General features: G+C 46.2%; 1 protein-coding gene across 7 annotated transcripts in view; it reads left to right on the top strand.

Annotated features, from left to right (window-relative positions):
- SPECC1 (sperm antigen with calponin homology and coiled-coil domains 1) overlaps positions 1–20,033 on the top strand; it is a 276,684-nt gene extending 256,651 nt beyond the window's left edge. For 2 of the 7 annotated variants that reach the window (XM_064583453.1, XM_064583454.1), the window contains exons 14-15: positions 5,894–5,953; positions 16,152–20,028. In XM_064583453.1, the coding sequence (XP_064439523.1) occupies positions 5,894–5,953; positions 16,152–16,241 (150 nt within the window). In that variant the 3' untranslated portion in view covers positions 16,242–20,028. Of the gene's footprint in view, positions 1–5,893; positions 5,954–6,374; positions 6,533–16,151 lie in introns of all 7 variants that reach the window. The other 5 variants (XR_010408729.1, XM_064583451.1, XM_064583456.1 and 2 more) reach the window with 5 other exon arrangements.
- The last annotated feature ends 1,607 nt before the right edge of the window (positions 20,034–21,640 follow it).

Genomic DNA, 21,640 nt, shown 5'->3' with positions numbered 1-21,640 from the left:
CCTCTAAAGTAGAGAGACAGGTCCATAAGTGAGTAAACCTGTAACAGGTAATGTTATAAATAAATAAATTGCAGAAGAGCTATGAGAGAAACCTCATGCTATGGGAGTGAACAGGTTTCCTAATTTAGATCAGGAAGGCTGAGAAGGCTTCTCTGAGAGGCGATACTCTTCAGAATGAACCAGGAGCCAGTAATACAAAGAGCTAGGGGGAGCTTTCCAGAGCAAGGGAGCAGCCTGACCAAGAAAACACCTGGGTGTGGTCGGGGAACGTGGAGGAGGGCCCACTGGCCAGAGTGCAGTGAGCGGGGATGAGTGGCCTGTGATGGTCCTGGGGGCCAGACGGGGCCAGACCCTGCAGGCCTTCCACAGAGGGCTCTGGAAAGAAATCTGCCTCTTGCTCTAAACTCAGTGGGAAGTCATTGAAGGATTCTAAATGGTGGAGACACACGATTCGTGTTTCTGAAAGATCTTTCTCGCTGTTATGTGAGAAAAAGAACTGGAAAAGGAACAAGAATGGGTGAGGCGCTACCAGATGGGAGGCCCCTGCAGTCATCAACGTGAGGGCTTAGCGTCCCTGACTCCAGCCATTAGCTGTGGCGGGGGCCGTAGCATCGTGGATAGAAAGATGGAGATAGATTCAGAATAGGTCTTAGATGTAGAATCCGCTGGACTTAGTAACTGGTTGGTTGTGGGGGAGGACACGAGGAAGGAGGGAGAGGCATGTCTAGCCTGACAGGTCATTTTCCAAGATGGGGAAGGAATAGAAATGCTGGAAAGTTCTGTTTTGATTATAAAGCCCAGTGCATGGTCATGGCACTGATGGTGATAATAACTGAACGGAGTGATTTAATTTTCTGCAGTGTTAGTCAGGGTTCTCCAAAGAAACAGAAGTAATAGGGTGTGTGTGTGTGCGCAAGAAAGTTGAATGCCACGGTTTGGATCTGAAGGCAGTTTGCTGGCAGAATTCCCTCTTCTTCGAGGGAGATCAGGCTTTTTCTATTAAGGCCTAATGCTATGATGGGTGATGTGCTTTACCCAGAGTCTGCCGATTTAAATGTTAATCTCATCTTAAAAATACCTTCACAGAAACATCTGGAATAATGTTTGGCCAAACATTTGGTACCGTGACCTAGCCACGTCGATACATAGAATTAACCATCACAGAACATATAAAAATCGGAAAATTTGTGCGTTGGTAGTCCGTGAAGCAGGCTGGACAGGAGCATTAAACATTTGGAAAACAAAACCAGAAAAGCTGTTCTGTTCTTAATCATGTTAAGTGGGAGATGTTCCTAAAGTATGCAGCATGCAATGTCAGGCAGGTGGTTGGATAATAAATGTGGAATTCAGAGGGGAGTTCAGAGCTGGAAGGCAGATTCGGGAGTCATCAGGGAGTAGGTAAGGGCTGCCTAAGTGAATCAAAATGATGGAAAAGTTCTAGTTCTACATTTGCGCTATCCAACATGGTAGCCACTAGTCCATTGGACCGTTAATGAATGTGGCTTTCAATGATTGGAAAATTGAATTATTAATCTTAATTACTTTTGATTTAAATAGCCATGTGTCAGTTGTAGCTACTGCCTCCAACAGGGCGGGTATAGATGGTATTTAAAGCCACGAGAGTGGAGATCACCTCGGTCCCAGGTCCTAAGGGAAGCTCTGAAGAGAAACTCGTCTGTATCCACTCTGCTCCCAGCATTTCACTTCTGATACTTCTATAAACAGATGGCGGGTTTTGCCCATACCGGGCAGTTCTGCAATACCAGCTGGGTATTCTCAAGTGTGACTCAGTTCTGACACTGTCCGCCTGGAATGAGCATCAGGTCCCACAGGTTAAGGGCTCGGTCCCACAAGACCGTGCCCTTCACTTCAGACCCCGGTGACCATGTAGTTGTCACCTTGCTTCTGACTGACCGACTAAACCGGAGGTTCCCATGGCCCCTTCCTTAGGTTTAATTAATTTGCTAGAGTGGCTCACAGAACTCAGGAAAACAGTACTTACTAGGTTACCAGTTTATTACAAAGGATATTGAAGGACACTAATGACCAGCCAGATGAGGAGACCCCTAGGGTGAGGTCCAAAAGGGTCCCGAGCGAAAGAGCTTCTGTCCCCTTGGACCTTGGGGTGCACCACCCTCCCAACACACATTTTCTGAACCCCATCCTTTTGAGCTTAATGGAGGCTTCCTTACATAGGCACGATTGATTAAACCATTGGCTATTGGTGATTGAATTCAGTCTCCAGTCTGTCTCCCCTCCCCGAGGTTGGGGTCAGGGGATATGGGCCTGAAAGTTCCAACCTTCTAATCACATGGCTGGTTCCCCTAGCAGCCAGCCCGCATCCTTAGGTTATCTGGGGTTTTTTGAAAAACACCTCTTTAACATAAACTCAGGTGCGGTTGAAAGAGGTTTGTTGGGGCGCCTGGGGGGCTCAGTTGGTTGAGCGTCTGCCTTCGGCTCAGGTCATGATCCCAGAGTCCTGGGATCGAGCCCCGCATCGGGCTCCCTGCTTAGTAGGGAGCCTGCTTCTCCCTCTCCTTCCCACTTGTACTCTCTCACTGTCTCTCCTTCTCTCTCTCTCAAATAAATAAATAAAGTCTTTAAAAAAAAAGAGAGAGATGTTGCAATCTTTAAAAAAAAAAAGAGAGAGAGAGGTTTGTTACGAGTAACAGAAGACATCTATTCCAACTTTGTTGTTCTGAAGCCATTTCTGGAACTGAGGACAAAAACCAAAGATCGTAATAAAGGATGCCCCTATAGCTCTTATATGGGAAATGATAAGGGTTTTAGGAGCCCTGTGCCAGGAACTGTGGACAAAGACCAAATGTATATTTCTTGCTATAAATCACAATATCACAGAGGCATAGAGAGAAGGCTAAGGAACCTTGACTCCAATGCTTGTCGTCTAGGGAGAGAGTGACCCAGCAAAGGGAACCAGAGTGGAGCAGCCAGAAAGGAGGAGACAAGCTGGGGCCATGTGGGGTACCCACAGCCTGTGCATCAAGCCCCTCGCAGACAGAGCCCACCTCTAGCAGTGACCTCCGTGTCCCTTCTCTTCACTTTGCAGCCTCTGTCTTTTCCATGTGATATTATGAAGATAATTGAGTCAAGAGTGGGCATAAAACAATTCAGAATCATCGGAGGAGGACCTCACTAAAACTATCATAAATAGAAGTCTCCGCACTTATGCATACCCTATCTAAAACAGGAATCTTCCTGAAGGTGTGAAATGTTTGTCTGCTCTCATGCAAAACACACCTAGGCTCTTCGTCCTCAGATCACTCTGGATCTGTTGGAAAATAACGAACCTAAAAGTGTTTGCTTTCACACTTTGAATCATGAGCGCTGCTTCCTTATGAAAGTGTGGTGTCTTGCCATGGGTCTCCATGGTTTCCACACACCTCACAGCCCAGCTGCCCTGGTCACTGGCTACACATTTGGAAACATGCAACACCCAGACACCACCATTTACTCACTTCCCGTTGTCCTTGTGGTACAGGGGCCCGTGGTCTCTACACGTAGGGTTGAATGTCTTCCCTCTAATCTAGGATGCTGTTTTCAGGGAGCACCCAAGTCAGACTGTGGAAGACTGCGGGTCTGTGAGATTAATGATAGCCCGGGAAGTTCAGAAATCATGAGCTGTTCCATCTACCCAGATGGATGTAATGAAACCAAGTCGGTTGGACATCAGTATTAAATAGGGAATTTCTGATAAAACTAACAAGGACGTCTTCGAAGGGTGAAAGAGACATGAGTTACAGTCAGTGGAAGGTTTGGGCATTTTTTTCAACAGAAAGCATATTTATCTGTCAGCCCATGAAACTTCCACATAGGCTACTCAGATTCAGGTGATAGAATGGAGTGTTTTCGTGTCAGTGTCTGAAACAAAATTTTAACGTGAGAGGAGAAATTTTCTGGACGTGGGATGCTTTCTGCTGTCAGTTTTAGGTGAGATGCGCTGCTACTGAGGCCAACACCAAGATCTCTACCAGGGGCTAATGCTATCCTGGGGCTGGAAGGGCTCTGGGAACCTCTCGGTTCCGCCCTGGGCACACTCCCCCCTGCTCCCTGTAAGTGGCAGCTTTCTCCACCCCCCACCCCCTGGCCTCACGGGGGCCTGACACCGTTGCAATGAAAGAATTAGGCAACAGTGCTTGGTCATAATAGTCTATGCAGGTAAAAGTGTGAGAAAATGGACCCTTACACACTATTGCTGGAATTGAAAATTGGTGCAGCCTTCTATTTATTTTTTTTTAAGTACGCTCCATGCCCAGTATGGGGCTTGAACTCACGACCCTGAGATTGAGTCGTGTGCTCCACCAACTAAGCCAGCCAGGTGCCCCAGGTGTAGCATTTTAGAAAACAAGCTGGCATTGCATATCAAATGCCATGACTTCTGGAATAATGGTAGCCGAAAAACTGGCTGACAGTCCCCCATTCCCCCTCAAAACTAATCAAAAGGGACTTTAAAATAAGCACAAGATAGGAGATGTCTGCCGCAGGTTTGGGCTCAATTAAAGGAAGTCAGGAGCCAACTTAGAGCTCCTGTCTCAGCAGAACAGAGAGCAGTGTTATGGAAACAAGCACAAGGTTTCCACTTCATGCCCATAAATTTCCCTTAATTTGGAGGAAGAGGGCTGGTGGCTTGGGCAAGATGACCACAGATCAACAGCTTTCCCAGGCCCCGACCACAGCCTGGGAGAAAACGTGCACAGCCTCGTCTTTCTCTTTTTCTGTGACCTAGTACCTAGGGCAGAGAGTTTGCTTCAGTCTCAGGGCGGGGCCCACCCAGCTTCAGGAAGCAAATGTGCACCCAAGGACAGAGGGTGGAGGCCATGCGGAAATGGAAAAAGGGATAACATTATTTATCAAATCCAAATGCGTAAAATCCAAATGCATAAAATCGTGAAATTCTACTGGGGAACATAAAACGCGAATATTACTTACAGGAACATGACTTTCTTGATTAAACTTAATATACCAATCTAACTAAATTTTGATGTTATCCTAATGACTCTCAAATGAACTATGGAGGGGAGGAGGCAGGATTAAGTGATCCTTAAGTTCATCCAGGTGAGGAAACATCAGAGGAGCCAGAAAGCGTCTCAAGAAGAAGCTGCAAATTCGGGCTAAATGTGGAACAGTGCCTTTAGAATTCTAGGGGGAAATGGTATATATAGCACTGTGATTAAACAACTCTTGATACACAACAGAATGTGTATGTCATAAATCGTGGCAAAGTAAAAAATAACTGAGCTAACAAATATTTATCTTTGATAGTCCGGAATCAATCGGTAACGTCATTTTAATTATTTAACCTGTCAGTCATTTTCTTCCTTGGACTGAAACCCTGTTTAGCATATTTGACTTAAAATTTTAAGTGTTTTGGGTGCCTGGGTGGCTCAGATGGTTAAGCGTCTGCCTTCGGCTCAGGTCATGATCCCATGATCGAGTCCCACATCGGGCTCCCTGCTCCTTGGGAGCCTGCTTCTCCCTCTGCCTCTCTCTCTCTCTCTGTCTCTCATGAATAAATAAATAAAAAATCTTTAAAAAAAAAGTCATCAAGGGGGGCGCCTGGGTGGCTCAGATGGTTAAGCGTCTGCCTTCGGCTCAGGTCATGATCCCAGGGTCCTGGGATCGAGTCCCGCATCGGGCTCCCTGCTCCTTGGGAGCCTGCTTCTCCCTCTGCCTCTCTCTCTGTCTCTCATGAATAAATAAATAAAATCTTTAAAAAAAAAAAATTTAAGTGTTTTATAAGATATAAATATCTATATGGGAGTGGCATTTGGTGTTCTTTCCTGGCAAAAACTATATATTTTTATATTTATTTTTATTTTTTTCAAAAGCTCTGTGTTCTTAGTTGATAATTCCAGTCTCTGTCCTTTTAACCTAGAAAAGGAATCTCTTGTTGGCATTTGAAGCAACTGAAAGTGTAGGCATCAAACCCAGCCTGGTAAGTATCCTGTTTTATGTCCTTGTGATACTTGATTCTACTTATAGGAGAAAGAACTTTATGGCATCTACTGAACAATTTCTTACAAAGCATTAAAATCCACGGGGCGCCTGGGTGGCTCAGTCGTTAAGCATCTGCCTTCGGCTCAGGTCATGGTCCCCGGGTCCTGGGATCGAGTCCCGCATCGGGCTCCCTGCTCCGCGGGAAGCCTGCTTCTCCCTCTCCCACTCCCCCTGCTTGTGTTCCATCTCTCACTGTGTCTCTCTCTGTCAAATAAATAAAATCTTTAAAAAAAAGAAAAAAAGAATAGAGCTACCCTACAACCCAGCAATTGCACTACTAGGTATTTACCCCAAAGATACAGACGTAGTGAAAAGAAGGGGCATCTGCACCCCAATGTTCATAGCAATGTCCACGACAGCCAAACTGTGGAAGGAGCTGAGATGCCCTGCAACAGTTGAATGGATAAAGAAGATGTTGTCTATATACACAATGGAATATTATTCAGCCATCAGAAACGATGAATACCCACCATTTGCATCGACATGGATGGACCTGGAGGGGATTATGTTAAGTGAAGTAAGTCAAGCAGAAAGACAATTATCATATGGTTTCACTCATATGTGGAACATAAGCACTAGCACGGAGGACCATAGGGGAAAGGGGGGGGAAATCCAAAGGGGGAGAAATCAGAGAGGGAGATGAACCATGAGAGATTATGGACCCTGAGAAGCAATCTGGGGGTTTCAGAGGGGAGGAGGGTGGGGGGAGGGGGTAACAGGGTGATGGGTATTGAGGAGGGCACGTGCTGTGATGAGCACTGGGTGTTATACTTAACTAATGAATCACTGAACACTATATCAAAAACTAATTATGGGGGCACCTGGGTGGCTCAGTCGTTGGGCGTCTGCCTTCAGCTCAGGTCATGATTCCAGGTCCTGGGATCGAGCCCCGCGTTGGGCTCCCTGCTCCGCGGGAAGCCTGCCTCTCCCTCTCCCACTTCCCCTGCTTGCGTTCCCTCTCTCGCTGTGTCTCTCTCTGTCAAATCTTTAAAAAAAAAAACACATTAAAATCCATTTGCTAAAGATCTGTTTCTCATGATCCCAAATATGAAAATATTACTGGGGCACCTGGGTGGCTCAGTCGGTTCAGCATCTGACTTGATCTCAGCTCAGGTCTCAATTCTCAGGGCTGTGAGTTCAAGCCCCGCATTGGGCTATGCACTGGGTGTGGAGCCTCTTTCAAAAAAAAAAATTTTTTTTTTAATTCAGTTGTCTAGCCACATATGATTTAGAGTTTTTTCAAAGATTTCATTGTGGATAAATTTCATATCTGGAAGCACAGTGGACTGCATTATTAAAGCCCTGTTGTTCAAGTCACCTAGAAATCTGGATGAAATGTAATTATAAAAATATCAACACATAGGTGTGGTCAGAAGAAAGAATGGGAGATGGCCAGATGTCAGAAATTCAAAGAGAAGTGAAAACCAGAGCCACGAGGCATAAACTAAGACTGGCAAGCCTCAGAAGTGGGCCTGGGAGTGCTGGTAGAGGGCTCATAGTAAAAGGCTCCCTAATGGGTATAGGTTTTATTTAATGCCCACACAGGAACAAGAGCAAGGTGCTGAGCTCCCGTAGACAGAACATTAGTACTGAGACCCTTGCACAAAACCCAAGGTCACAAAATGATGTTCTTCTTAGCGAAGGGGAAAATAAACAGCTCTACCCGCCAGTCAAGGGAAGTGATACAGAAGCTTGGTTTCCACCTTAGATTGTGTGTGTGTGTGGCCAAAAAAAGGAAAATCTGCAAGAAAAGAAAACTGGGCCAGATGAGGTTTGGAGTTCAAATTTATATCTGTGCTGTAAGAAGCCCCTAGTTTATACTATCTGAGGCACAAATCTTCTGGGCTCGTGGTACAATGGCCACTGAAAATACATTCACAATCCAAAATTACAAAACACTCAAGAAAATGATCTAGTTGAGCTAATCAGCAGATAGAGCAAACAAGAGGATCAGCTACCAGAATGTGGGATAATAAAATAATAAGAGACTACAAAAGACTATGTTTAAACATATTAAAGAGGTAAAAGAGGAAATAAAAATCATAAGGACCGTGGTACTATTAAAAAAAAGATTTGGAAAAAGAATCAAATGAAACTAGTAGAAATAAAAATTAGAAATTAAAAAAGCCCCTCGGATTGAAAAACTGATTAGATATAGCAGAAGAGAGAACTACTGAGCTGGAAAATAGAACTAAGGAGATTATCCAGAACATGAAACAGACATTTAAAAAGTGGAAAATATAATAGAGGGATTGTATTAGTATGTATTCAAATTCAAGAAATGGGGGGATGCCTGCGTGGTTCAGTCTGTCGGGTGTTCAACTCTTGATTTTGGCTCAGGTCAAGATCTCAGGGTCATGAGACCCCCTCTGCCCTTACCCCCCCACACACACACACACTCATGTACATGTGTGTGCTCTCTCTCAAATAAATAAATAAATCTTTTTTAAAAAAAGACAAATTCAAGAAATGGAAAACCCAACTAATAATAGTTGCTTCAACCATAAAGCTGTTAATTTTATTTTTTTTAATGAGAAGTCCAGAAGTAGTTTCAGGATTGGTTCACTGTTCAGTATTGTAATCAAGGACTCCAGAGTGTGTCTTATCTACACTCCACCATCTTTAATCTGTTGGCTCTTTGTCCCCATGTCCTCTGTGGTTGAACATGGCTGCCGTGCTCCAGACATCATTCCCATCTGCTGGACAGGAAGGAGGGGGAAAGGATAGAACAAGTGCCTCATATCTTCCCCCTTTGACAAGGAAATCAAAAGGCTTCCCAGAGCCCCTCAGTTCATTGGCAGTACTCTTGTTACATGGTCACCCCAGCTGTGAGGGAATTTGAGAAAGTAAGCAATTTATATTCTCCATTCTCTTTAGCAGGAAGCCTACAAGGGATAGACAGGTTGGGAATAACTATTAGATTAACCAACTGATAGTGTCTGTTACAGAGCTTAAGCGAATGGAAGATAAAACCAGACAATTTCTAAGTCCCATGGCCAATGGGAATTCCAGAAGAAGAGGAAAGAAAGAATGGGAGAGAGAATATTTGAAGAAATGGTGCCTGAAGTTTTTCCAGAATGATGAAAGACCATAGGTTCTTAATGAACCTCAAACAAGATGAATCATGCAAAATACCTACCCAGACACATCATAACAGAACTGCATAAAAAGTAAAGAGAAGACAGATAATCTATAAATAATTTCTACTAACTAATAATAAAAACACAACTTAGTAGAAAATTATCAAAGGCTAGAATAGGCAAACCACGAGTGGCTCATAAACATTTAAAAAGATGTTCAGTCTCATCAGTGATTGGGAAAATCCAAATGGAAGTCACAGTGAGCCACAGGTCTGTAACCCTCAGAGGATGTGGGGAATCTGAGAAATGAAAAAGCAAAAGTCCAGCTGTCATAGAAACGTCAGTACTATGAACAGTGTTACACCAATATGTTTAAAACAGAATGAGCAATTTTCTAAAGAAATGTAAATATATTTCTTCAAATACTAAATGTATTTCTCCAAAACTCACTCAAAACGAAATAGAACTTTATCCATTAAAGAAATCAAATTCATTGTTTAAAAATGTAGTCATGCATGCAAAAAATCCCAGTAAGTCCAAATTCTATGAAACTTTTAAAGAAACAGATGTCCCTGTCACATAAATAAGAGGCTAGAGAATTTAGAAAGGAGGTGACACACATGTCTGGCCAAGATGGAGTAAAAAGAGCCTGATTTATCTTCCCTTCTGAAACACTGAACAGCTAACAAGTAACAACAGATAATTAAACATAAGGAATCCAAGAAAAAAAATGAGAACTTGGTAGACAATAGTATACACAGAATATGTTTTTCTTTGTCGTGTTGCAGCTAACATTTGCTTCTTTTTTAATTTAACGTTTTTTCCCTATATTTTATCTGACATAAGGCAGGAGTTAGTGAAAGCTAGGAATGAGATCATCTTGTTGAACCAATTGTCAGAGCCAGCAGTTTCATTTTTACAGATGTCTGTGAGGAGATACTGTGAGACAAGCATAATAATTAATCTCAAAAGCATTTAGGGATGTTTGTGAGCAATTTAACTAACTTGTGCCACCAACAAAACAGAAACTTCCTACATTATGAAATTTGCTTTGCTGTACCTTGATGTGGATTGAAAAATAGTTCTTAATTACACAGGATACTTCTAAAATATATACAGTCAGAACTGGCAGCAGTAATAACCCCAGGTCTTTGATCAAAGTCTATTGGAAGATTAGTGAGGGGAAAAAATTCACTTACAGGTGCAGATCCAAGTAAATACAGGTTTCTGGGTGTGGCATATTAGCAAGGATGAGATTATTTTTTAAGTGAAAGCTTGACATGTTCTCCCAATTTTAGAATGCATTCCTTTTTGGCCACAGTGTGACAGAGAGGTTTAGCCCATCCTATCACAAGTGTGAGCAACTCCTCACAGAAAGAATTGGTGAGAGAGGACAGGTAATATCATGGCCGTTACTGGAAGAACAGCCAGAATGTGTGTCCTCCGAGCGTTGGTGTGTTTCTGTCCTGGTGAAGGGAACACCCTCGTGCTGAATCATATAGTCTGTGAGGGTGTTGCCTGCGGAGTAAGCCACCCAAACAGTCACCACACACAGAGATCAGGACGGGGAGGTCTTTACAACTCTGGATTTTAAGAGGGCATCAGAATGATTCCTTAGGCATAACTGAGTTGCTCTGCTGTACAAACTTTATGAGGGCTACTTAGAGTTGATTTGAGTTTAATAGTATGAAAAATATTTTTTCGTGTTGACTATGCGCCAAGCATTTTCTTTTTTTGTTGTTTTTTAAGATTTTATTTATTTATTTAGAGAGAGCAAGCACATGCAAGCAGGGGGAGGGGAAGAGAGAGAGGGAGAAAGAGAGAGAAGCAGACTCCGTGCCAAGCGCAGAGCCCGACGCGGGACTCGATCTTGCAACCCTGAGATCATGACCTGACCTGAAATTAGGAATCAGACACTTAACCAACTGAGCCACCAGGCGCCCCCAGGCATTTTCCATGTGTTGACTCATTGAGCCCTCTCAGGAATCCTGTGGAGACAGATGCTCCTGTAGGTGGGACACTGAGGCAGGTGCAGTTCCATAAAAGGTCACACATTAGTGAATAGCACAGGCAAGAGTCAAGCAGGCAGGCCTTCTCCAGAGCCCACATCTTACCTCCTCCATGACCCTGCATCCAGGACAGCCATGCCCACCTTTTGGGCTCTTAATGCACAATTTACTCATAGTACTACGTAGCTCATGCAGCATTACATTGTAATTTATCTGATTATAGGACTTATCTCCATCCCCCCAAGACCATGAGCTCCCAAGGGCAGGAAGCCTTATCTTTTTTTTTTTTTCAATTATTCTTATTGTGGTAAAATAGATATAACATGATCTGAGCGTCTGTCACTTGGTCAATACCACACTATCCTGATTCATACAACTTGATAGATCATGAAATCAAGTCTTCCAACCTTATTCTTCTTTTTAGAATTTCTTTGGTTGTCCTAGTACCTTTGCTTTATAAATTATAGAATCAGTTTGTCAATATTTACTCCCCCCCCCCCAAAAAAAAAGCTTGCTGGGATTTTGATTGGGATTGTGTTGTATCCATAGATCAGATTGGGAAGAATTGACATTTTTGTCAATACTCAGTCTTCCTATCCATGAACATACAATACTCTTCATTTATTTAGAGCGGCTTGATTTTTTCCATCATTGCTTTGTAGTTTTCTGCATATAGTGTTTTATAAACAAGTTTTTTGCATATATATCCTTTTTTAAAATTTAATGCCATTTAAATGGTTTGGTTTGGTTTCCCATTTCAGTTATTCATTGATGGCATATAATAGGAAAGCTATTGACTGAGATCTTGCTAGACTTGCATATTAGTTCCAATGGGTTTTTTGGTGGACTGGAGTTTTTTACATGGACAATCATGTTGTCTGCAAATAAAGACAGGTTTAGTTCTGCCTTTCCAGTCTGTATGCCTTTTGTTTCTTTTTCTTGCCTTATTGCATTAACTAGAACTTCTGGTACAGTGTTGAGTAGGAAAGGCGAGAGAAGACATGCTTGCCTTGTTCTTTTCTCCTGATCTTAGTGGGAAAGTGTTCAGTCCCTCACCATTAAGTTTGAGGTCAGCTGTTGGTTTTTGTATGTTATCTTCTATTTTTCTAGCTTTGGGGGAGTTTTTATCATGAATAGTTGTTGAATTTTGTAAACAGGCATACCCCACTCATGTTTCACTGTATTGAGCTTCACAGATACTGCATTTTTTGTGTGTGGCAATCCTGCATCCAGCAAGTCTGTCACCTCCATTTTGCCAACAGCACGTGTTCACTTTGTGTCTCTGTGTCACATTTTGGAAATTCTTGGGATTATTATTTATAATAAATTTATTATTATTTTATTTGTGATGGTGCTGTGTCATCAGTGATTACACCTTGCTGAAAGCTTAAATGATGGTTAGCATTTTTTTAGCAATAAAATTTTTTTTTAAAGATTTTATTTATTTATTTGAGAGAGAGAGAATGAGAGAGAGAGAACACATGAGAGGGGATAGGGTCAGAGGACGAAGCAGACTCCCTGCCGAGCAGGGAGCCCGATGCGGGACTCGATCCCAGGACTCCAGGATCACGACCTGAGCCGAAGGCAGTTGCTTAACCGACTGAGCCACCCAGGCGCCCTAAAATATTTTTTAATTAAGGCTGGGGGCACCAACCCCCCCCAGGCTGTCGAAAATCTCTGTATAACTTTTGACTCCCCAGAAACTTTGCTAATATCCTACTGTTGAGCAGAAGCTTTACTGACAATGTAAACAATCGATTAACAAATTTTTTTTTATGTTTTGTATATTACATACTATATTCGTAAAGTAAGGTAGAGGAAAAATATGTTTTTCTTATTTTTTTAAGATTTTTTTTTTATTATTCATGAGAGAGAGAGAGGCAGAGACAGAGGGAGAAGCAGGCTCCCCGCTGAGCGGGGAGCCCGATGCGGAGCTCGATCCCAGAACCCCGGGATCATGACCTGAGCCGAAGGCAGAGGCTTAACCGACTCAGCCACCCAGGCGCCCAAGGAAAAATATATTATTAAGAAAATCATAAGGAAGAGAAAATATACATATAGTACCATACTCTATTTATCAAAAAAAACCCACACATGAGTGAGTCCGCACGGTTCAAGCTTGTGTTGTGCGAGAGTCAAATGTACCTTGTTGGGCTTTTTTAGACATACATCATTGCACACATGTTAGACTGCCGTATAGTGAAAACGTAACTTTCATGCACCGGAAACTCAAAAAATTCATTTGACTCGTTTTTGCTGTGTTTGCTTTACTGTGGCGGGTCTGGAACCGAACCCACAAATATCTTCCAGGTACGTGTGTAAATGCTTTTTCTGCATCTGTTGATACGATCATATGATTTTTCTTATTAAGTCTGTTCATATGAGTAACACTGATGGATGTTGAGCCTGTGTGGCATTCCTGACGTGGACCCCGCTTGATCCTGATTCAATTTGCTAATGTTTGTTAAGGATTTTTGTGTCTGTGTCCATGTGGGAAGTGGGGAGCTTTCTCGCCATGTTTCTGTCTGCTTTGGTATTAGGGCGATGCTGGCTTCACAGAATGAGTGAGGAGGTGTGCCTCCTCTTCTGTTTTCTGGAAGAGAGTGTGGAGAATTGGTATTATTTCTTCCTTGAGTATTTGGCAGAATTTTCCAGTGAAACCATCTGGGCCTGGTTCTTTCTATCTTGAAAGGTTTTCAGCCACTAATACACATAAATGTCATGCGGCCTCAGATTTGGAGACGCTCCCTCCTCCTGAAACACGCTATAGTATTTCTTCAGATATGTTCGGGTGTGATGTTGACAATGGACCAAAATGGTTTTAATGTTACTGTTGTCAGATTCAGGCATGATGAGATAGTCTGAGTAGAGCTGTGAATATTGATCGGACTCCCGCGTCCTCTCCGAGACAGAAGACACATCCTTGCCATTGCTAAGCTGGTCATTTTTTCAGCACAATCAAGAAGCAAAACTCGTGGGGCGCCTGGGTGGCTCAGTTGGTTAAGCAACTGCCTTCGGCTCAGGTCACGATCCTGGAGTCCCGGGATCGAGTCCCGCATCGGGCTCCCTGCTCGGCAGGGAGTCTGCTTCTCCCTCTGACCCTCCTCCCTCTCATGCTCTCTGTCTCTCATTCTCTCTGTCTCAAAATAAATAAATAAAAATCTTTAAAAAAAAAAAAAAAAGCAAAACTCGTAAAAGATATTTAGGTGTCGTAGAAACAAAATAAATGGCCGGTTACAGGTCACATTTCTGTCACCACCCAAGAACAGATATGCTAAGTAAGTTCAACCTTGCTTTTCCACCACATCCCTGCTCCTGGCTTTACATCAGAGTCCTTTCCTACTGTTTTCTCGTGAACACAAAAGAATCCAAATTCAATCCCCAAGTGAATTATTTAATATGTTCTGCGGCAGACATTTTGGGAACAGTTGACTGGCTGCTTGATAGAGAGCAGCCAGCCCTCCTGCCTGTCATGCTCTGGTCTCCACTGTCTCCTTGCTGATCACCTACGAAACTAGGGGAGAAAGAGCAACAACAACAACAAACGTTAAATGGTCTAACACTTAATCCTGATAAGACAGTGGTTGCATGTTCAGTTGGTTCAGGGCTTTTGTGGTCATCCCACTCGTGAGAATTCATCTCAAGCCATGAATTCAACAACACGCCACAAAGATGCTTACCGTAAAGTCTGTAACGTGAAGAAGTGAACACAGGCTACACGTCGCATTAGATGTCATGTCGATTGTGGGGCAGCCGTTCCTTGGACCGTGAGCCTTAACTGCCGTGACAGCCAGCGACACAGTACATTCACTTGTCAAGTTGTGTATGGAGAACGTTAAGTGAAAAAGCACAATGCGGGGGACACCTGGGCGGCTCAGTCGGTTAGGCGTCTGCCTTCAGCTCAGGTCGTGGTCCCAGGGTCCTGGGATCGAGTCCCGCATCGGGCTCCCTTGCTCAGTGGGGAGTCTGCTTCTCCCTCTGCCTGGCACTCCCCCTGCTTGTGCTCTCTCTCTCTCTGACAAATAAATAAATTAATTTAAAGAAAAAGAAAAGAAAAGCCATAGGGGCGCCTGGGCGGCTCAGCCGCTTGAGCGTCCGACTCGATTTCAGCTCAGGTCATGATCTCAGGCTCCTGGGATCGAGCCTGCTTGAGATTCTCTCTCTCCCTCTCCTTCTGCCCCTCCCACCACCCCCCTAAAAAAAATAATAAAATAAAAGCACAGAGCACACGCTAGTACATCCACGTGATGGAAGTGTGGGAGAACAAAGGTGCACATTCCAATATAACTTAGAAAAATGGAAATCATCCTATGATAATGGAGTTATGGATGACTTTCTCTTTACAAAATTTTTTTAATGCTGTCATGTTATTAAGATGAAAGGGGGGGTGCCTGGGTGGCTCAGTTGGTTAAGCGACTGCCTTCGGCTCAGGTCATGATCCTGGAGTCCCTGGATCGAGTCCCACATCAGGCTCCCTGCTCGGCAGGGAGTCTGCTTCTCCTTCTGGCCCTCCCCCCTCTCATGTGCTCTCTCTCATTCTCTCTCTCTCAAATAAATAAATAAAATCTTTAAAAAAAAAAAAAGATGAAAGGGGCAGGAAGTCATGCCTAATGTTTTTTAAAGGGGACAGTATCTCGGGATGCCCTGGTGGCTCAGTCAGTTAGGCATCTCCCTTCAGCTTGGGTTGTGATCCTGGGGTCCTGGGACCCAGTCCCACGTCGGGCTCCCTGCTCAGCGGGGAGTCTGCTTCTCCCTCTCCCTCTGCCCCTCCCCGCCTCATGCTCTCTCTCACTATCCTCTCTCAAATAAATAAAATCTTTAAAAAAAATTTTTTTTAAGGGATGGCATCTCTTGATTAAATAGGAATAAAACACTTTTAACTTAAATCACATTTAACAGCACTTCAGTGTTGCCTACACCTTCTGTCCAAGCAGGTGGAGGAGGGTTTCTAGGCAACACCAGCCCCAACCTGCAGCCAAGCCCCTTTGTGGGAAGGTCGGGGGCGGTCTGTGGTGTCCCCAGCGTGACCTCTTCTTTTCTCCTGCAGGAGCTCAGTGAGATGCTGTACACAGACCGGCCCGACTGGCAGAGCGTGATGCAGTACGTGGCCCAGATCTACAAGTACTTTGAGACGTAAAGCCCAAGGGCCCGAGAGACACCGCCCACCCCAGCCTGCAGCTGGTCCTCGAAGCACCTGGTCACTTTCCACAGGCCCTGCTCCATCCACCACCGCCCACAGCGCTCCATCCAGGGGGACCAACACGCAAACAAGAAACGGAGCGGAGTTCCGCCGCACATCCGCTTTAAATCCAGATGCATTTGGAGTGTCAGCTGGGGAAGCTTTGCTCCCTGCATGGGCCTCTGTCCTTCAGCCCAGGCTCCCTCCACGAGAACCCAGTAGGACATCTCAGGTCACGCAGTGCAACTTCACCCGTGAGCTGCCGGGATCCACCACCAACAGCACTTCCAAAGCAGTCATCTTTTCACTAAAAACCCGGGCTCCTGCCTTTAGAAAAACTCTGCCCTTGCCACCGCCCACCCCCTCCAAAAAAGAAACACACAGCAAAATGCAAAAAGACAAACATTTCGGTCTCGCACCGCCTGGAAACCCACGAGCCCTTCTTTTTGCGGAAACGTGCTTGCGTGCTAGACAATAGTTGTGACACCTAGAACTTGATCACGCTTTTTAGATCTCGCTGTCACTGATTGGAATCTCTGGATGGAGGAGAAGAGGTGTGAGAATACAAAGCAGCCCCTGGGTCGCTGGGGGCGGTGTCCCCCCGTGGGGTGGTCCGCAGACAGAAGTGTGCATCTGTGTGCTTGCACATGCTCACGCTCAGAACCTCCGTGCTGAAAGGGAGACGTCAGCCACTGTCGCCCCCTCCCTTTGTGTGTCGTCATCCCCTCTCCCCCCCCTTCATTCCCATTGCCCTTCATGAAAGCCCACACACATTCGGCCCGGTGCAGAACGGTCCTCCCTTGCCCACCCAGGTCTTCGTGTGTTTGCACACACAGGCCGAAGAGGTGTGTATGTTTGGGGATACCAGGCAGACAGCAAATGTGAACACTATTTCAACTCTGGACTTGGGTTTTAGTGCCCCATCAGGCCCTTCGCATTTGCAGGGCCAAAGCAAGCCCTGAGGGGTGGGCAGAGATGGCTCCACGTCTGCTCTCTTGTAAGGGCCGACAGCAGAGCTCCCGCCAGAACAGCCCCGGAGGGAGAGGGGGCTCAGAAGTGCAAGTGGGCACCCCAGGCAGGTGCTCGTGGTGGGCACGTGGATGCACGTTGCGTAGCCCATGAAGGTGTGGCTCCCCTGGGCAGTCAGGTGACTCGTCAGCACCAAAGGGCTGCGCTATCCTCTGTCACTGGCAGTTACGGGATGGCTGCTTGGCGGCCCAGGCCCTGTCCCGGAAGAGGCATGTGTTAGCCCCTCCCTCCGGACCACCTCGGGAGAGGCGGCTGCTGGGCTCTGCGGAGGGTCCATCCCTCCTTCTCAAGCCTCCACCCATTGCCTGCTGAGGGTTCTCCTTTGTGGCTCCAGGTCAGAACCTTCCGGGGAGCTGGTTCAAAGCACACACCCCTGGCCTGCCCCATCCGTTGAATCAGAGCATCTGGAACAACGGGAGCGGGGATCTAGTCTGTATATTTTCAGAGTTCCCCTGACAACCCCTGAGAGGAGAGACCGCTTTTGATCTCGCTCCCCAGGGTGGGGCCGTGAGCACAGCTTGGGGCTGGGCAGTTTGGTAAAGGTGACCCCCCCCACTCAGTGGCTCCTTTGTTTTCACATGGGAGTCAGAGGCGCAGTCTGAACAAATTTAATTTACTCCTTCCTGATGCACATATCCAAATGGAAAGTACTCCCGTTGTGTTGCTTCACGTGTCTGTCCTTTGTTGACATAACTGATGAGTTTTCATTACCCCGGAGCTTCTGCCTTGCTCTCCATTGCAGTGGGGGAAGGTAATATCCCGAGGAGTTGGGTTGAACTGTCGGTCTATGTGTTTAATCTGGATTTACTGCAGGGTTTGTGTGGGAGAGGCAGTTGAGGTGCTTGGGATACCTGGAGGGGGTGTTCAGCGTTATTGGCACCCTGTTTTTAGTGATTACTGTAAATGAGTCAGATGATCCAGCTCTCGGCCAAGCAGTGTCATGCACTGTGGTCGTGGTGCTCTTTCCCCTCGCCCTACGCTGAGCCTGCTCCCTTTAGGGGAAAAAGAAGGAAAGAAATGTCCTATAAAAGAAAGGTCATGTGCCATTTATTTTTATAACTCAAAGAAGCTCCTTGGCTACCATTTTCTTTGCCAGTGGGCATGCTTCTAGAAGGGGAAGCATGTGTCCTGCTCATAGAAACACAAGTGGTGTTAGGGGCCCGTCTGGCCCTCCCTGCCGGGTCCCGGGAGAGGGACTGAAGGTGGCTGGGCTGCAGGACCAGGCCTTCCAGCACTTAGGGGACCTGGCGGTCGGGGGGATGCTGTCCGGGCCCTGGGGCTGGGCCACAGGATGGGGTTTTCAGATCCATTTTTAGCCAGAGCGCTCCAAGCACAAGGTGAACGTGGAAAATTGATCAATTGAGAAAACAAGGTCGCGTCAGCCAATTGTACCATTTCCAGTTTTCTGTCCTGAGGCTTGCAATATCCACTTTTGTTCTCATCTCCCTTCAGCCAGTAGTCATTTAAAGTCATGCAGTGGTTCTGCAGATCCCCCCCCCCTTTTTTTAATGCATTGTTCTTCTAGAAAAGATAGATGCAAAATGCCAGGCCCAAAAGAACGGAGTTTTTTAAAGACCTAGAGAGAGGTCCATGGTTTTCATCATTGTGAGATCTTCCATGGACAGGAGCTCTGTTGGCTGAGGGTTAGCACCATGGCCCTGCTCCCCAGGGTTCTTGTTTTGAGGAACCCGGCAAACACCCACTTCTCTTGTCCTATTCCTTCTTGCTTCAGAAATGAGGTTAGTCTCTGGTTTTCGTTCTTCATTCAGCTATTGTTTTGGAGCTTTTGTTGAGACCATCCGAAGCATCCCAAAGCAATTAGCCATCTGGAGGTGACGAATATCTGCAGGATTCTCTTCCCCCAGACAACACTGGCCATTTCTCTGAAGCTTCTTCTCCCACTTCCCCATGGGGGGGTGGAGGGCAGGTGTCCCACTGGCCTGTGGAAGGAGGGGACTCGGGCCCTTCTCTGCACAACCACTTGCCAAATCCAGCTGCAGCTTCTCCCATTCCCAAGCTTGTGTGCCATTTTGAGATGAGCCACCAAGGACATGCAGTAAGAGATATAGAGCTTAGCTACCTTTTTAAAAAAGTATTTTTAATATCTCCTTTGCCCAAGCTCCCTGGGTGTTTCACTTTTCTTGACCCAGGTTAGACTTTGGCTAAGTCTGGAACATCCTCCGTAGCTCCCTAATTTTAACTACATTAGTTGGATGCAGTTGATACATCTGTGGCCTCGTTCCTACAAGAGCACATCCAGGACGTGACACGCCAACATGGATGTATTTAACTATTAACATGGAGAAGTGTATGATGTATGACTGTGTAATATTTCTAATAAATATATTTTGTTTCGGTCTGATTGTGAATTTTTCCCAGTGACGTTTACTGTTACTCCTTTATCAGAATGCCTAAGCCTCCATTCCAACTAGCACCTTCTCGTCTTTTATTCCTCGTTAGGCCGTGATGCCCACTGAGCTGCTCTTGCCGGCGGCGTTACTGGAAGTTTCCGGAAAGGACTGGGGTCCCGATGGCTTTTCCGCCTCCTCGCATTCACAGCCCTCTTGCTGGGACTGCGGTCACTTGGGCGAGTGACCGTTCAGGGTTGACACGGGGTGCTACAGAGCTGTGCAGATGAGCCCAGACCGGGCCTGGAAACCAGAGGTGGCGAGGGCGCCAAGGTTGAGGAGACAGAGTTCAGGTGAACTTGAACAGACGCGGGATGCCCGGTGCATTCAGACCCTAGAGTGCTGTGCATGCCCATGGCTCTTGAGACATCGTGGGAGGCCCTGGTTCCCTGGTGTCTTAGGTGGCCGGCCCTACCCACAGGAGAGAAGAAGGGAGGCTGCCCGCTCTCGGCCCGAGAATCTTCACTTCTCCCGCCTCCCGGGGAAGATCCACTGTCACTGGTCTTTGTCTCCGGAGGGACCCTCCCGTCTTCTGAGAATTGCAGTCTCTGATAAGGGCTTACCACGCACCGAGCCAGAACGGCAGCCACGGCTCATTTTCCTCTGTGGGCTCTCAGGCAATGGGAGAAGGTACCAGATCCAACAGCTGATTACCCACAGCCACCTTCACTCAGTCTGCCCGCACCACGCACACGCACACGCATTCGACGGATGGCCGGTGTCTCAGCGCCTGCAAACTGATCCCTCCCAGAATTTGGGGCCCACCAGGAGGGTTCCCATTCTGTGGGCCTGGACCCCTCTGTGAAGGAAGCACATACCCCCAACTCGTGTCCTGTGCATTGACACAGCCCGTGTGTGGAGTCGGGTACGAGCAAGGGGGACTCCACAGTGCCTGACTCAGAGTGGCATCTGATGTCCCACAGTCGGTGGCCAGTGGTCCTCTATGCCCGTGGAGGACTGGGAACCGCAGGCCGGGGGGCCTTGCCCCCCTTGAGCCCCCCTGGGGCACAGCCAGCCCCCTTCTCTGCTTCTGATGCTTCTGCTGTCCGGCTGTCCCCCTTCACTCAGCTCCCTGAAGGCAGAGCCACATACTTACTTGCTCATGATGCCTCAGCCTCCTGCATAATTATTGCAGGATAAGTCGTTTTTGATTCATTGGTGGAAACATCCAGCTACCACGAACTCTCGCTTCAGTTTGGAATTCCTCCTTGAGCTTCGGGGGCTAGACGCCTCAGCACCCAGCTGGGTTTCAGTGCCGTGGCCGGTCTCACGAACAGCCCTTTCCGGCATTTTCCAACGTGATGGTAAAAATCCCAGAACTACAGATAGAAAGACCCTGGGGAGAAACTTGAAACCTGATCGAAGACTTCGTCATTTTTCCCTTCTTTCTTCGCTAGCGTCGCATCCATTCGCTGCTATAACAACTAAAGTGACACAACACATTTCCAAGCAGAATCTCACCTCCCCAACTCTTTAAATGAATGCAATCTAACTTAACCCACCTGCCGTACCAAAACCTCAGTGAGATTGTTCTAGATTATAAAAAATAAGCCATAAAAAGATCTGGCCTGGACATCTCGCAAGGGTTGGCCACAGAGCCCGTGGCCGCTCCCACTTGTCCATCTGGGTTACTATTTATACCACTCCTTAAATGTGTCATTACCCTTGTATCAGAAAAACGGAGCAAAACCGAAAATGGAACATGGGAAAAGTTAGCCACACAGCTGTCCTTACTGCTACACACAACCTCACAAGGCATGGCCACCTTTTTGAAAAGCCTTGTCCTAGAAGACACATCCGGCCAGAGAAGGAACCTTGCCTGAGAGGACACGTCAAGGGCAGGACGAAGGCAGAGTCTCAGACCCCCTTGGACCTCGAGGACCAGTTGCCAGGAACAGTCCTAGGGCGGGCCATCCCAGA

This window comes from Mirounga angustirostris, unplaced genomic scaffold, assembly GCF_029215605.1.
Source record: "Mirounga angustirostris isolate CCGP_5_RB_7025 unplaced genomic scaffold, mMirAng1.0.hap1 SCAF_17, whole genome shotgun sequence".
NCBI classification, from domain to species: Eukaryota; Metazoa; Chordata; class Mammalia; order Carnivora; family Phocidae; genus Mirounga; species Mirounga angustirostris.
Note: the sequence above shows the minus strand (reverse complement) of the source record. Positions and strands in the feature narration are given on the sequence as shown.